Source organism: Sturnira hondurensis, unplaced genomic scaffold (assembly GCF_014824575.4).
Source record: "Sturnira hondurensis isolate 20B ecotype Veracruz unplaced genomic scaffold, ASM1482457v3 Scaffold0010428, whole genome shotgun sequence".
NCBI classification, from domain to species: domain Eukaryota; kingdom Metazoa; phylum Chordata; class Mammalia; order Chiroptera; family Phyllostomidae; genus Sturnira; species Sturnira hondurensis.
Window position 1 is genome coordinate 7,728,505 of NW_028083059.1, and position 17,815 is coordinate 7,746,319.

At 40.5% G+C, this 17,815-nt stretch overlaps 1 protein-coding gene across 5 annotated transcripts in view; it reads right to left on the reverse strand.

Moving 5' to 3' along the window:
- IMPG2 (interphotoreceptor matrix proteoglycan 2) overlaps positions 1-17,815 on the reverse strand; it is an 83,060-nt gene that overhangs the window by 33,545 nt on the left and 31,700 nt on the right. For all 5 annotated transcript variants that reach the window (XM_037058962.1, XM_037058964.1, XM_037058961.1 and 2 more), the window contains 4 exons: positions 15,667-15,828; positions 11,394-11,452; positions 9,904-9,924; positions 3,708-3,952 (listed from right to left, as the gene is read on the reverse strand). In XM_037058962.1, coding sequence (XP_036914857.1) covers positions 3,708-3,952; positions 9,904-9,924; positions 11,394-11,452; positions 15,667-15,828 — 487 coding nt within the window. The remainder of the gene's footprint in view (positions 1-3,707; positions 3,953-9,903; positions 9,925-11,393; positions 11,453-15,666; positions 15,829-17,815) is intronic.

The following is a 17,815-nucleotide window of genomic DNA, read 5'->3' on the forward strand; positions in this document are numbered from 1 at the left end:
CTCAGTTTAGGTTCCCGTATCTCTCAGATCATGACCTCTCAGCTATACCTTTCCTCTAACCCCAGCACCCAGATTCCTGGAAACTCCTACCTAGATGCTATAACCACTAGTAGCACCCAGCTAGTCCACATTATCTTTGCCAACAGGACATCAGCAATTTCAGATTATAACAATCCCCTTCTCTTTTCACTATTTTATCTTACTTAGATATTCTAAAAAGAAGAAGTGAGCCCAGGGTACTCATACTGCTCTAACATACAAAGGCTCCCTACAGCCTCAGAATTGATGGCTTAATATCACTACCTCCACTGAAGAGAGAGATTCTCCACTTTAAAAGCCTATGTAACTAATATAAAACCCAGGCTGATCTGTGGCTCTGTATCAGCACACGGTTACATTAAAGAGACATCATATGTTCAGCAGCTAAAATAACTGAAAAGTAATTCAAAGTTTCAGCTTAGCCCTTCAAAAATATCTTATTTAGGAAGTAAGAACTTATCATAGTAAAATCGTGTTAAGATTTTTTCTCGTTTGAGTTCTGACCAAGATGGAGGTGTAGGTAGAAACCCTTCGCTTCCTTGTTTAACTAAAAGGAGAATAACAACCAATCTAAAATCAATAAACAACCAGAAGTGCCAGAAAATCAAACTGCATGGAGCTCCGACAACCAAGGAATTAAAGAAACAGCCAACTAGACTGATGCACCGAGACAAAGAAATATGACCCAAATGAAAGAACAGAGCAAAATTCCAGAGAAAGAGCTAAGCAATGAAGAGATAGCAAACCTATCTGAGGTAGAATTCAAAACATTGGTAATCAAGATGCTCACAGAATGGACTGAGCTTGGGTGAATAATGAAAGAACAAATGAAGGATACCCAAAGTGAAATAAAGCAAAACACACAGGGAACCAACAGTGAAGAAAAGGAAACTGGGACTCAAATCAACAATTTAAACCAGAAGGAAGAAATAAACATCCATCTGGAACAGAATGAAGAAACAAGAATTCAAAAAAAATGAGGAGAGGCTTAGGAACCGCCAGGACAACTTTAAATGTTCCAAAATCTGAATCATAGGGGTGCCAGAAGGAGAAGAGGAAGAGCAAGAAACTGAAAACTTATTTGAACAAATAATGAAGGGGAACTTTCCCAATCTGGCAAAGAAAACAGACTTCCAGGAAGTCCAGGAAGCTCAGAGAGTCCCTAAGAAGTTGGACCCGATGAGGAACACACCAAGGCACATCATCATTACATTACCCAAGATTAAGATAAAGAGAGAATCTTAAAAGCAGCAAGAGGCAAGGAGACAGTTACCAACAAAGGAGTTCCCATTAGACTATCAGTTGATTTCTTAAAAGAAACCTTACAGGCAAGAAGGGGCTGGAAAGAAGTATTTGATTTAGGTGTGGTTGTTAATAACTGTGTGTTTGCTGTCCTTTCACTGTTCATATTTTTCATCTTCTTTTTCTTATATAAGTCCCTTTAGCATTTCATATAATAAGGGCTTGTTGATGATGAACTCCTTGAACTTGACCTTAACTGAGAAGCACTTTACCTAGAACAGGAGTGGAACCATAGAAATGAAGAACACATGGAGGGTTAGAATTAGGGGGGTGGGAGGGGGAGAAAGGGGAAGAAGGCACAGAAAATAGCATAGATGGTAGGTAGAAAATAGATAGGGGGGAGGGCGAGAATAGTGGGGGAAATACAGAATCTAAAGAACTTGAGACACGTGGTTATAAACTAAGGGGGGGAGAATGGTGGGGGAGGGAGGGTGCGGGTGGAGGGGAATGAGGGGGGGAATAGAACAACTGTAATGGTATAATCAATAGAATATATTTTAAAAAAAAAGAAGTATTTGAAGTCATGAAAGGCAAGGACCTACATCCAAGATGACTCTATCCGGCAAAGCTATCATTTAGAATGGAGGACAAATAAAGTGCTTCTCAGATAAGGTCAAGTTAAAGGAGTTCACCATCACCAAACCCTTATTAATGAAATGTTAAAGATGCTTATCTAAGAAAAAAAAAGAAGATCAAAAACTATAAACAGTAAAATGACAATAAACTCACAACTATCAACAACTGAACCTAAAAAAAAACTAAGCAAGCAACTAGAATATGAAGATAATCAGAGAAATGGCCATCACATGGGGGTCTTCAGTGGGAAGGGGGAGGAGAAGAATGGGGAGAAGCACAGGGAACAAGCAGCATAAACTGGTAGATATAAAATAGATGGGGAGAGGTTAAGAATGGCATAGGAAACAGAGAAGTCAAAGAATTTATATGTACAACCCATGGTCATGAACTAAGGGGGAGTAATGCTGGAGGGTTGGGGGGTCCAGGGACGAAGGGGGATTAAGGGGGAGAATTTGGAAAACTGTAATAGCATAATCAATAAAATATACTTTAAATTTTTTTCTCTTTTCTTTCTCCCTTGTGTCTACTTTTGTTTGTATACACACACACACAGCCTAAGTAGTAGTGCCTAAAAATAAAGAGGCTTCTTTTCCCTTCAAGATGTGTAGCAGTTGGAGAGGCTGTAAAAATGTGTCATTGTTAGGACTGCCTCTCACTTGTGGATTTTCCTCCTTGGCAGCTGGTACTTCTCCTATGTGCTCACTTCAGTAAAATATACTCTGGACATTTTAAAAGTTAAACTACTGAGTGAAGAAACTGTGGAGAAGTAGCCCTGGCTGGGTGGCTCAGCTGGTTGAAGCATTGTCCCATACAACAAAAAGGTTGCGGGTTCAATTCCAGGTCAGGGCATATATCTAGCTTATAGATTCAATCCCCAATCAGGAGTGCATACAGCAGGCAAATGACTAATATTTCTCTCTCACATCAATGTCTGTCTCTCTACTTCCTTTCCTCTCTCTCAAAGATCAATGAAAATATCCTGGGGTGAGGAAGAAAGAAAGGAAAGAAGGGAGGGAGGTGGGGGAGGGAAAGGAAAAGAAAAGAAGGAGGGAGGGAGGAAGGGAATAAATTGTGGAGAAGTAAACATGAAGTAGCAGTTAATTAACAGGACCCCATGTTTCCAATGAGTTCCGCTCTTGCACACTGGTGACCAGACTCAGCAAACTTTAGTCCCAGGCTGACTAGGTCACTCTTTAACCTCCAAATTTAGAGCAGTCACCCTCTCCTTCCTGACCCCAGATCCACATGTTGATCTTGGATCATAACTGGGTCTCTACAGCCATCTGCATTCAAACTTAGCATTGGATTCTCTGGGATTCTGGCCAGCGCCCAGTATCAGTTCCTCTTTGACCATGGTCTTCTATCAGCTTTCCTGAGCTGCTCCTTCTCCTGCTCTCTGTCTGGCTTTTAAGCCTTTCTCAGCTGAATCGCCTCTGGAGAGTTATTGTCTTGGTTGCTGGAAGCAGCACTACAGACTGTTTTCAGTCATACTTCCAGGTACTCTCTAATTTTTCTAATACTTTGTTTCCATATCTCTAAACTATTTCTAGTTATCATGCTGTTCTCCACAAAGAGTGAACTTCTGTCTGCAAGAAGTCCAGAGATTCCTTGATTAATCTATCCCAAATAGCTGCATGGCTAGCATTCGATTCATATCAGGATGGCTCCTATCTCATGCAGTCTAGAGAATGCTCAGAACCACATATATTCAGGGAAATTAGTTTCTACCAGAGCACGTGTGAAAAGGAACTAAAACTATCTAAGGACTTCATGATCGATAACAAACTCACCATTGATAAGCTGCAGGGAGTCAGGATCTGGATTCAAAGAGGAGTTCCTCAGCAAGAAATTTTGATGTAGAGTCTCAGCAATATAATCTCTGAAGTTACTAATTGTATAGGCAGCAGTGGGTTTATCATCCAGTTCCACAAGACCATGGTTTTCCACCTTGTTGGAGTGAAGGCTGATCAAGTCCCAGGTGGTATTGCTGATGACCTCACCATTGAAGGTAACTTCATAGTGAACATCTGTGCCACTATGGAAAGAGGGAACAGCTTAGGCCCTGCTAGGGGAGCACAAAGGCAGGAGCTATGAACCCGGGGAGAACAAACATTAGACCTAGAGGGAGAGTCTCAAAAAGCACGGTTTCCACCACCATCCTGTAGAGGCAAAATGGTTCCCAAACCTAAGCATAAAAATAAATTAAGTACTCCTGCCTCTGAACTTATTTATATATTGTTATATATTCCTTGATTATAGGCTTGGTTGTTCTGTAAAAAAAAATATTTCATTGACAGTGACTGCCTTTCAGTTTCTTCTTCAGTTTCTATCCCCAGTGTTCAGCTTGGTGCCTGGGACTGAGAGGTACTCAGTACCTATTAAATGAACAGAAATCTATACTTATCTGAACATAAAAAGAAAACCACAATCTAATGAAGGTATTCACATACCTAAAGAAAAAGTATCAACATCATGACAATGGTCTCATGACGTCGCGGAAAAATGTGGACTCCTCCTCAGCAGTGTATTGTGGCTCCCTCATAAGGCAGATCCCTAAACTGTGGACACCTCTGACAGGCTGGCATGGCCTGATGATACCGGCCACTAAAATCACCAACTTCCTTTTTCTGATTTCAAGTTTGCAAAGGGCACTTTTGATTAAAGCTACATACGGATTTTCCTATGGAAAAAGAATGCACAAGCCAGCTAATGCAATAATTGGTCAACTGGCAGATATATTTCTCACCTTAAATAGATCAATTGGCAACCTAGAAAATGCAGTGTATTCTGTGGTTTGGCAAGCCACAAAACTGACGTTAAGAGACCTCTCCCAGTGCTGGACCTGCCCTGGGCCTGCTCGCTGCAGATCGCACCCTAGGCTACAGGGGACACCATGAAGGTGACATCCTTCACCTGCCATTCAGGCAGCCAGGCCTCTTTGAATTTCCTGTCTCACTCTGAATAATTTCAGTAAGGTTTTCCTCCCAGATCTCATCAGCTTCCACTTCCAATGGGGTGGTTTGGGCACTTTAAAATGGTAACTGAGCATTTTGACACCTGCTGCTCTAAGTGGTAAGACATCTGCTTGTCATCTATAATGTCCCTCAACCACTTAATTTTTCATGTCAGTACATGTTGATTCATGTGTAATTCCTGAAATTTTTTTGTAGAGAAATAAATTCAGTAAAATATGCTAAAATAACCAAATGATGGCTCCAGCGTGGAATAAAACAGTAAGAGGGCCACCTACTGGTCAAAACTCACTACACCAGATGTATCCACAGCATCTAGCACAATGCCTGGCTCATGGCAGTTCAATAAATATATTTGAAAATATTGAAAAAACAAATGGGTGATTTTATTCACTAATACAGGCAGATAAGAAAACTGAGTTTATCCCACTTAAATGACAGTATGTGATATTCCTTAGTTAATCCAAAGGATTTTTAGTTTCTAAATATGAAAGAGTGATTTTTTACCCTAAAAAGTATACATATTTTCTTCATACAACTGTGTCTTCTGAGTAATCATTTAGAGACACAGCTTCACAGCCAGAACCCAATCCTGTGAACACGTGCATGTTCTTTCCAAGCTCTGTGGAGTGGACCATGCCTGTATCTGCAGAAAGGTGGACTTTTCCTGGGGTCTTTCCACAACACAGTAGCATGTTACCATGACTCCATAACAGGAGGCAGCCACAGGGAAACACTGGAGAAGAAAAGGCTGTACCAGTTAGCACCTAAGTGGGCTTCTGGGCCATGAGAAAATCAGAGAAGGAGAGGCCAGCCCTCACTGGGAGCCTACGATGTGCCTTGCATGACTTGTAAATATACGAAGATCAAGAGAAATAGTCATGGATCAACAAATCAGTGCAAATCAGGAAGTCTGGGTTAGACTACTGGCCTTACTTTTCATTGGCAAAATAAAATTTGTCTCCCAAATGTTCCCCTTGAACATTTAAAAATAACACTTCTATTATGATCTACTTTGTCTAGTGATGATAAATTAATTAGAGAATATAAAAATCCGCCCTCGCTGGTGTAGCTCAGTGGATTGAGCACAGGCATGCGGACCAAAAGATCGCAGTTCGATTCCCCGTCAGGGCACATGCCTGGGTTGCCAGTTCCCAGCAGGGGCCAGTTCCCAGCAGGGAATGCACAAGAATCAACCATTCATTGATGTTTCTCTCCCTCTCTCCTTCCCTTCCCTTCTAAAGATAAATAAATTTTTAAAAAAAGAATATAAAAATCCTCAGAGAGATGCTGCAATTTATTACCTTTTGGAGTTTTTAAAAAGATTTTAATTATTTATTTTTACAGAGAGGAAAAGGGAGAAAAACATCAGTGTGCCAGAGATACATGGATCAGTTGCCTCTCTCACACCCCCACCCGAGGACCTGGCCTGCAACTCAGGCATATGCCCCACCAGGAATCAAACCGGCCACCCTTGGGTTTGCAGGCCAACACTCAACTCACTGAGCCACACCAGCCAGGGCACCATGTTTTTATCCTGGAAAGGGAACTCAAAGAAATACGAGGTATCAGGAAACTATCTATTCTCAGAACCTGAGCTCTGGCATGGCAAATGGGGTACGGAAATGGCAACAGAAAAGAAGAGACCCAGGAGGCCCAGAGAGTGCCTAAGAAGCCAAAGCACGCTGGTAGACAAACAGGATCTGTTTGAAGAGAGCTGTGCCAGATCTCTGCACTGACAAGTCCAAGGTAACCAACCAGCACGCACCATCTGTCCTCTTTCATCTTCCAAAGTAGACCGAAACAGCTGCTTTAAAGAGGGAAGTTTCTCTGTCTACAGCTATTTCCAGGGATTTCAATCATATGGAGGTGAAATTTATGCTACCTCATTATCTCACCTCAAATGCCCTTGTTGGCTGTTTGATATGTGCAGATTTTAAATAGAACAAAACAATGAAGCCCATCTCATTAAGATTAATCAAAATAAAGATATTTCAGAGAAACTTATTGGGAACTGCCCTGCAGTTCAGAATCTGTAACCCCCTATGGCTAAGGCTGAGTGAGTGACCTTCAGACCAGAAGCCACTAAGGAGACAAAGCTCATCTCCCTGGCAGGAGCGCTGCCTCTGCTCCTTTTACTTGACCCTGCCTGGCCCCCAGTGCTTGATCAGTTAGCCAATGATGGGTAAGATTCCTCAAGGGAGGGACAACCTAAGACAGGCATGATCACAGGGCCCCCAGGGAAGGACTTGAGGGCTACAGAAAAGGGGGGTAATGGACCCTCCATCCTTGGCTTTCACATAGCCCGAGTACTCATTCCATCTGCAATAAGTCTCCTAATCTCTTGGCTGCCTTACTTCCCCTGCCTAACTAAAGCCTGAAACAATGCCTAAAGCCTGAAACAATGCTGGTGGTGGGTGCAGCCCTGTGCTGGAAAGGGTAGTTCCCTAGGGCGATAAGGCCTAAGAAAGAATATATAAAATCCTGTGAAGCCTACTTTGCTAATACCCTCAATTCAAATAATAAGGGACCAAGCAGGAAGTGAGTTTGTTCCCCAAAGTTTTATGGCCCTTCAACTATCTGACTCTACCTCAGAATAAGCCCTCAGAGTTCTTTGAATGTTATCAATTGTTTAATCATTTCTGCCTGACAATGATTGATGAGCTTTATTCCTATGCAAACTGAACCCAATAAAAGCTTGTCAAGGCAAGGGCCAGGGCGCTCTAGAGAGAGTGGCTGTGCTATCCCTTTTCCTCCACAGGACTCGATAGTCCATGTGAATGTATCTCGTCTCATCCTTAATGCTGTGGACCCTGCAGTCCAGTGTCCACATCAGAAACTCAGATATCCCTTCTTCTTTTTTTTTTTTTAAAGATTTTATTTATTTATCTTCAGAGAGGAAGGAGAGAGGGAGAGAAATATCAATGTATGGTTGCCTTTCATGTGTCCCCTGCTGGGAGTTGGCCTGCAGGGAACCAGCCTGCAACCCAGGCATGTGCCCTGGCTGGGAATCGAACCGCGATCCTCTGGTTCGCAGGCCCGCGCTCAATCCACTGAGCTACACCAGCCAGGGCCAGATATCCCTTCTTCTATGAAACTTCTATTAGGAAGAAGAGACACACTTACAGAGTCTGGAGCTGAATTTTTGAAGTGTATACACCAGGCAAATATGTTCTTGATTCACTTCAATGAGTCCTACTAACTTAAAATAATGTGTGCATCTTGAAACGGGTACAAAGCAAACAGAAGATTTCATATGCATATAAATGTTTATGCCTATAATATTTTGTTATGTTTATAACATGTAATGTTTATAAATGTCTAGAAAGAGATTATGTATCACGTAAATAGACTATTTTTGTGCCACACACTCACTTACACACAGCTCAGAACAAAAGTATACCAAAAAGTTATATATTAATTTCATCAACTTCCAGGTACCTGACAATACTGAACAGTTTTGGAAATTGTACCTAGAAAATCTAATGGCTTCATATTGAATTGTTGTCTGTGTCCCCAGGGAGGACTTAGCACTCAGCAACCAGATAAGTCTTCTTTCGACCATAGAGTCGAAAACGGCAGAGTTTGGGTTGTTGTACAAGTTGACAAGGGGGCAGCAGTTAAACAGTCAGGCTTTTGGCTGAGTATAGACTAGCAACACGTACACTTGCGATATACACACACAGGGCACTTCACACATACTCAGAGCACAGAAGCCCAAATTTCGATCACCTCAGTCAAAACATCTGATACCTCCCAGTCACATAATTCACAGCAGATTAATTTGCCCCCCTCTGAGGCAAAATTTCCTCACCATCAAAACAGAATGAATATTAATTCTCATTTTCACTATTCCACAGGGACATAAAAAAGTAAAATGAAAAAAAAATTTAAATCCAGCACTTTGACATATCTCTGAAAGTATTCTTCATTGGACTGGGCTCCTAGACGATGGATGCCAACAGGCACTAATTTCTATAGACACAAGATCTGCCTAATTAGTAGGCACTCAGTTAATACTTGCTAAAATGATATGTGAAAATGAAGAAGTCAGAAAGCCTTTTCCAAATATAAGGTAAACATGCCCATAGTTAGCCTATGAATACACTTCATAAATTCTACATTATATTTATCGATCTTCCAAGAGAAAGTAAAGTTTCAATACATTTGGAATCCAAAGGCAAAAAAAAAATGACAAGCATCCCTCACCACAGGTATTGACTATGTTTCCTGTAAAAAATTCTGGAGATCAGCTATTTTTGCAAATGAACTCTTAAAAAGATCAGCTTTCTTCCCTTCATTTACTATTTCAAGTGACTTTTGATTATATTATTGAATGCATAGCATACTTGAAAGTGTTCACATTAATGCAAGTTTTTATTCTTATTTTAAATTGAGTGTAACTCAATTTAAAGGTGGAGCAAAAGTGGGTTTACAGTTGTCTTTATGGGAATAATACAATAATTAGTAAATAATAACACACGAGTGAACTCTGTTTCACGTACTCACAGCTGTAAACCAACATTTGCCCCACCCCCCACTTAAGAGAACTTGTGGGTTACCAGTCTGTAACAGAGGTCTGCGCACCACCACCCACGAGCGAAACCCAGCCTACGTCACCAAGCAATGGATTTTATGCTTTTGAATGGTTGAAAAAAATCTAAAGAAAAACATTCTGTAACATGTGAAACGTGTACGAAATTTCTTATTTCAATGTCTGTAATATTTATTGAAACACAGCCACATTCATTTGTTTTCAACGCATTGCCTGCATCCACTTTCATCCAAGAATGGCCGCTGAGTAGCTGTGACAGAGACCATACAGCCTGAAAAGTTTAAAATATCTACTATACGAACCTTAACAAAAAAATTGTCAACCCCCGATCTGTTCAAAGAGGGCTACTGACGTTGGAAGTGATAAAGGATTGAGACACCTTGAACCTAGGTCTATCACCTTTTCTAAACTAACTGCTCATTCACTGGATAGCATAGAAAGTACCAAAATGTACTCTACCTGCCGTTTTCCTTGGGGGACCTGAAAATAAAAATTGAAAGTGTTAAGCAGATCTCAAAACAGTTATATTTGCCATACAATTCATCAAAGTACAACTTCTTAATATATCTCTTTCGAAATGTTTCTTTAAATGAAAATGTTTGCATAGTATCAGAAGCTGTCAAATTCCGGTGGGTTGCAGGAAATGAGCAAAAGTGGAGAACGTGTTCTATTTTAAAATAAATAATGTTTACTATCTTTAAACTGTATTAAAATGCTTTTAAAACAATTCATGTAAGTTTATCTTTATAAGTAAATTTTCTCAGTAAGTCAGCAGGGGACTCCAGTAGTTGGCATCAACAAAATTGGGAACACTTTTGGGGAAATATGACGTGTTATGTAGTACTGAAATAAATAAAAAATAAGGTGATATACAATAAAGTTCTAACGGGCTGGAAAAGGCCAGGACTGACTAACCTATAGGATATTGCGTAGCCTTTAATATTTATTTATTAATAAAGCAAAGAGCTATAAAGTCAACCAGTTTGTTTCAAATGTACAAGCTAATTTACAGGCTCTCTGACTCTAGGCTCAAACTTCATCCCTTTAAACCTGTTTGCTTCTCTTTGAAATGAGTACTAATAATAATATTTATTCTGAGAGTACTGGAGATTAAGTGAGCTCAGGAATGTGAGGGTCCTAATGCAAAGTATTCACTCTACGTTCACAGGTATTATACAGCATATCTTAAGCAGGGAAGAAATGCCTTCAAAAGAGGTCTCTGAATTACTCAGAACTATTATGTTAGAAAAGAAGGTGAATGCAGAGTTGCCTTACATCAGGACCTCCAAGTTACCTCAATGGAATAATGACAAGCTTTAGTAGGACTTGAAGTCACACCTAATCTGACTACAGGCACCCCTCAGTGCCAAATAACAGTAGTGGAACATTCCAGCAGGAAGGGGGAGACATGAATTCCTAAATTCTTATCCCGGCCCCACTGCAATCCAGTTTGCATTATTGTACTACTAGATACACAGGGTCCAGCAGAAGAAAGGCCTGCTTGAGTACGGTTGGCAGGGTAATACCATGGGTGTAATAATTTATAGTTTTAATTTGAGCACTTCATCTAAAATCTCATATGGTGTGCTTCAGAGTGATACTGTTATGTTACAGAATTACACGCTTAAAATTTTGTAATAAAAGATTTTGTAGTAAAAATGGGGCATTATTTGTGCTGGACCCTGTAGTATACATTATTATTATTATTATTATTATTATTATATTCAGATTTAGTATACAGATCTTGAATACATTATTTTGCCTTTTGCTAACTTAGTTTTCTCACCTGAAATACTAGCATTAGAAATGTAAATTTACCAGAAGTAGCATTAAAATACAACATTCAAATGATTTTGAATTATTGTTGTATATATAATGTACACTAAAGGATACTGTACTTTATGTAAACAATGCTACTAAACATGCATTTTTAGAGGAAGTCTATTTACCGGAAGTCGAGTACACGGATGTCCTTGTAACCCGGTAACCCAATAAATGCATGTTCAACCTGTTAAAAATAAAAATAAAATTCATAACTACGTGGAAATGTGAAAAAGGATGTAGAAAATAATACTTTAAGAAATAGAATATAAAGTGCACTGTTTACAACTCTTTGGATCTTGAATACATACACTGATACACATGGATCCGAAAGTTATTAAGAAAATTCTAATAATTATAGTGTTAGAAAATAGTGTTTACCACAACACGAATAGTTTTTTATTTTGTCATTTAAGTTTCTAATATGCTTTAATATTACTTTTTGTTCAAAGTATAAAAAGCATGCATCATATTGGCAAAACACTGTTTTTTCCCTTATGTGGTGAAATGTGAAAAAAAGCATTATTTTCAAAAGAAGCTATAATAGTATCTTTAAAGATCATAGTTTGGATTAGAAATCTGGCTTCAACACACACAGTAACAAACAGTCGGGTGCTCATTTCTTAAAAGTGTCTTGTGGTGCCTGTCTCCTGTTCCTACAATACAAGAGAACTGTGGACACAGTCAACATGAGGAAGAGGTCTGGCCCTGGCCAGGAGTGGCTCAGTTGGCTGGAGCACCGTCCATACACCAAAAGGCTGCGGGTTCACTCCTCTGTTGGGGCACATGTGGGAGGCAATCAATCTGTGTTTCTCTCTCACATTCTCTCTCTCTCTCCTTCCTCTCTCAAATCAATAAACATATTTTTTTAATTTTAAAAAAAATCTGTAGGCCTAGATTAAGCCCCCAGGAGAGAGGCCTTGTTCACTGGTTGTCACAAAGGAGATTATGAATCAGTGACTGTGTAACTTCATTGGTCGAAAGATCCGTTTATGAGCATCCCATCTGCAGGAACCAGTTTTATTACTGAGTCTTAAACATCCCACCAAGTAAATCAGTATCTGCTTAGTGACTGGAGCAGGAAAAAAGGAATTCTACTCTGGACTAAATATCTAAAAGTAATCGTGTTATGCACAAATACCAAGTGTTTAACAGAATTTAACATTTAATCCACCACATTCCGGAAGAGCTGATCCAGGTAAGTCCTCTGAGGCCAACAGCAGAAGAAGGGAAGCAAGGTGTTATTGGACTTCCGGAACTATTAGCGGAGCTTTAGGAACCTGCTTATAAAACCAAGCCCTCATGCCCTGGCTGGTGTAGCTCAGTGGATTGAGCACAGGCCTGCGAACCAGAGGATCGCGGTTCGATTCCCAGTCAGGGCACATGCCTGGGTTGCAGGCTGGTTCCCTGCAGGCCAACTCCCAGCAGGGGATGCACAAAAGGCAACCATACATTGATGCTTCTCTCCCTCTCTCCTTCCCCTCTAAAGATACATAAATAAATAAATTTTAAAAAAAAACCAAGCCCTCATATAATCAGGAGAGTGTGATTTTTAAAAAGTCTTGGTTTCAAACAAAACATAAAGTCATAGACACAGAGAATGTTTTTTGATGGCTGCCAAATGGGAGATGGGTTTGGTGCGTATGAGAGAGGGGAAGGGATTAATAAGTACAATTGGTAGTTACAGAACAGTCTTGGGGGTGTAAAGCACAACATAGGGAATATAGTGAACAGTATTGTAATAACTGCGTATGGGTGCCAAGTGGGTACTAGGTCTATCGGGGTGATCACTTTGTAAGTTATGTAAATGTCTAAGCACTATGCTGTGGAGCTGAAACTAATATAATATTGGATATCATTATAACTGAAATAAATAAACAATCAAATAAATTTTGGTTCACTGAATATCTTCATGCCTTAAGAATAAAGAATCCAAACACATGCAACTTTCTGACTATAACAATTTGCCTTGTTTATTCTCTGAGAAGAAAGAGAGTCGTGCTATAATTCTTTGAGGGTGGGGGTCGAGATGGGACCCCCAGGACCAGGAATCTGAAGACTGAGGGATAAATTCCCAGCTGCTTTTGCTGGGAAAGGGGCCGTGCGTGTCTCTTTTATAAAACTAATGCTGCCCTGCTCACCAACCACATCAGCTTTCGTAAGATTCAGCTTTTGTTGCTGAAAGTACTCCATTAGCTGCAAAATGTTATATAATTGCACATTATTATTACTACTAAACTCCTCTTACTTTACACTTTGCCATCTCTCAAGTCTAAACACATAGAGATTCTAATCCATCACATCCAGTTAGTTACTTCACAGGTGTTCGGTTGTAAGAAGTCACTCCACTTTACTAACATCAAGATTAATAAGAGGCACCAGGTACTGAGTGACCGCTGTGTGCTTGGTGCTTTGCAGTATTACTTCTAATCTTTGCAACAATCCCAAGAGATACATATTTCCTGGACTTTATAGATGAGAAAACTGAGACTTTCATATGTCAACTAACTTGCCCCTCTTTAATGCAATAGGTAAGTGACTAAATCAGAATTTATTTAATCTAAATCTCTCTAACACCAAATTTTGTACTTTTCTCATTGAATCTCATGTCTCTTCCTCTTTCCCCTGACACACAATAAATGCAGTTGAGAACTAGAACCAGGACTGAGAAATCAGTGAGGCCCACCACAACTTCTCACCTGAGTTAGGATGACGGGGGCTCTGCACAATACAAAGAAAGGAACACTCTGAAAAGAAGGTGTAATCTGATTTCCCCTTCCACTCCTAGAAGCTGAAATGACCATGAACAAGTTACTTAATCTCTGGGGCCTCGTGTGTGAAATGGAAGCACGCACCCACACGGCTGCCATTGGCAACCAGGACACCCAGCGTCCTAAGGAACATGAAGCAGTGTGCCAGGACCCTGTCTGTGTTCAGACTGTGGCTGGCTTCCCTCTCTGATGTCACAGTTGGCGTTGTCCCAAGCTTATCTTACTCGTACTCTTCTCCTCATGAAAAGAAGAAGAAAGAAGGAGGAGGAGGAGAAGGAAGAAGGAAGAAGAAGGAAGAAGAAGGAAGGAGGGGGGGTAGGAGGAGCTCCTGAACCTCCACACCCCAAGCAGGCTTTGTTTTTTTTCTCTGTGTGTCTTCCAACAGTACCTAAGCAGTAATATTGAAGGAACAATCCCTGTGACTGTGCCCTGCGGGGAGAGAGCTTGAGGGCCCCCTTCTGTTTGTAGTAAACATGGAGAGAGGACCTTTCGGAGACTCGCCCCCAGATGCTGCCACTCCACACAAAATGGGCCACACATGGCTACTGGCAGACATTTGGTTCCAGGTGAAGGGAAACGGGATGTAGAGACAGGACAGGGAAGGAACTGTTTCAAGGTAGGCCCAGACTCATCTTTACCTTCAAACCACCTCAAGCCAACAGCTCCCTACCTCCTTAAGTCCCCGCTGGAGATGTTTTTCAGACTGTTTATTGGATGACCTCTAAATATGCAGTACATTTGTTTACCCAAACACTGAGGCTTATTAAGGGTTCTTTAATCCAAGGGCAGAGAAAGCTAGACAGCTGATCTAAGACACTGTTCGATGCCAGGTGGCCACTGGCCTGGCTGACATTTCTTCCACATTCCACACACCTCACAGCTTGGCCACACAGCTAGGAAAATTAATCCTCTGGCCTACAGGCCCGTGTCTGATGGCTACAGTGATGCTGCGTGGCTGGGAGGTGCGTATTTTTATTTCTCATCTAGACACAGTGTCTAGGGAAGGAAATTAGTCCAAGGTAATGGAATTGAAAAATGCGGCCAAGAAGAACCCCCTTGAGAGGGAATGGAAGAAATAAACAGGAAGGACTGGTGTGTCCTATAACCAGGCAGGGAGGGAAGATGGGTACTCAGTGCCTTACAGCCAGGGACATGAGAAGGGAGACAAGTATGGTCATTTTTGACTGAGCAAACCTTGAGTTCAAGCCCAATATGGAATTCTTCCAGAAAGTAAGTTATGGGCTAGTCTAGTTTAATGTTTCCTAAAGAAAACAGTATATTGTATGTAGTTTCTCAAAGATGCTCATTTCTCCAAATATTGGTAAGTTAAAACCATGCGTGGGACACATTCTTCCTTGGCTTTGCAGCAAAAGTTGGAAATAGCATTTATTTGTTAGATGGTGAATGTATGAAGATTTTGTTTCAATGAAATGACTCATCTGTCCTGCTATGAATGTTTCACAGACCTTTCTGAAGAAATGGCTAGGTCACCACCCAGGAATCAAGCAGATGGAGAGCCTGAGTCCTAAACCCACCTTTGAGCAATGTTATGAACATGGGAAATTTACAACCCAAGAAAACTCTTTTGCTTTGAAAAAAAAAAGAATAAAAGCAAACCAAAGTCACCCACCTCTGAAATAAACTCTTCTACAAGGCTCTGGTGGTGGGAGCTAGAGGGATCCTGTAGCTCTTCCTCATACTGCTCCCCTAAAAGGTGGATGCTGAATTCTGCAATCTGCTCCGCTGCTGGTTTTACAGATGCTTCTATCACAGTCTCAATTTCGTTGCTAATCTGAATTTTTAGGGAAAGAAAAATAAGTGTTAATGTTTACTTATTCAGTCAACAAATATATACTGATGGCCTATTATATGTCTGATGCTGTGCCAAAGACAATTTCTGATGGTCATCTTTTATACAATGTTTGACTTTGGTACTAATTGGGTGAACTTCAAGATGTAGGTTAATATTAAAATTATGGTACGTTTGTACATTCCTTTGAACACACAATGATCAGTTCAGAGAAAGAGAAAATTTTTCAAAGATAACCACTAAATATGTCCATCTAAGAGTTAAAATTGAGTTGACCATGCGAAAATTATCATCTAAAAATAGCCTAGAAGTATGGTTCTCAACACTGTTTATATTTTTACAAATTCTTTGATATACTGGTTAATGGATGATGGCTGGGTTCTCAAATCTGTTTCTGCATTAATCAGTTCCAATATGTCATTGTAGTTTAAGTATGTGAAGAAAATCTAGCCATACAGAGATGTATTGCAGAAGAAAGTAATATATTAACAACCTTTCAGGCAACTGGATTTCTTTCTAGGTACTACACCAAGCTCAACAGGAGCAGGTGGTGGTTTCTAAATTGTCTGCTGCCACGTGGAATCTGAAACCATATGAGCAGATTTTAGTAATGTGTATTATTAGAATCCAGGTCTTCTAGTGGCCAAAGCTGGCATAATGAGAGCAACAAAATGAATACTGAATTACAATGCAAAGAATAAAATAAACATCCATATACCTGTACCAATATGACTTAATAAACAAATGTATAAGAAGTAACAACAGTTCCTCACTAAAGAATTCCAATTAATAAATGTGGAAGGGATGAGGGAAATAGAACATCACTACTAGAACATACAGTAATAACTGCTGCATGCAAGATACGCCCGAGTTCATCTCTTCCCAGACCCTCCATTCTGATTCATGAGAAAGCCAGGGACTGGGAGGGAAGCAGGGCTGGCCTGCGGGCTCATTGCAAGCCAATGGCAGATTCAGGAAGAAAACACAAGACTTTTTTCACTGCATCATTTTCATCCCTGATGGAACATACAATCAGCACTTTAAAAACTTTAGGAGGTCCCACCATCACTTTTTTTTAAAAGACTTTATTTATTTATTTTTAGAGAGAGGGGAAGGGAAGGAGAAAGAGGGAATGAAACATCAACGTGTGGTTGCCTCCGGCACCTTACTGGGGACCTGGCCAGCAAACCAGGCATGTGCCCTGACTGGGAATGGAACCAGTGACATTTTGGTTCTTAGGTCCGCACTTAATCCACTGAGCTACACAAGCCAGGGCCCCACATCACTTCTGATGCTTGAATTCTCTACACAATGTCCCTGACAAATGGCTGCTCATCCCCAATTTGAAATGGCTCTGATGAGAAAGAGTCATGACTTTCAAAAGGCAGGCCATTTGTTACATTTCCAGAAAAGCACTCATGGTTGGAAAGTTCTTAATATTAAACCCAAATATAAGCCCTGTAACTGTTACCATTGATCCCAGCTAAGTAACCTGGACACTTACACACAATGCAGTCACCAGAGAGCCCTTCAGGTAAGTACAGGCAGCTCCCAAGTCTTCCCTGACTTTTCGCTAGTTCCTCAACTCCAGACCCTTCTCAGGCTTCTAATGTCTTCTAGAGTGTGACACACACAAGTGAGGTCCGATCCACTAAACCATGGTAGGACTACCACCCCCCTTATGAAAGCTCCTATATCTGCATTATTTAACCCCAAACCACACCAGCTTTTACCAGGTGCACCACCCCCCCAGTAACTGCATCGTAATGCTGATTCATACTGAGAGTAACGTCAACAAAAACCCTTGTCTTAAATAGAATTTTGTACAAGACTCTGCATTTTTCCATGTTAAATTTTACCTCACTAGATTTGAAGAGAAATTTCCAATTCCACTAGTATTTTAAAAGAAATATGTTTAGTAACCTTACTGCCACAGAATGCCTAAAATGCTGAATAATTATTTTTCAGT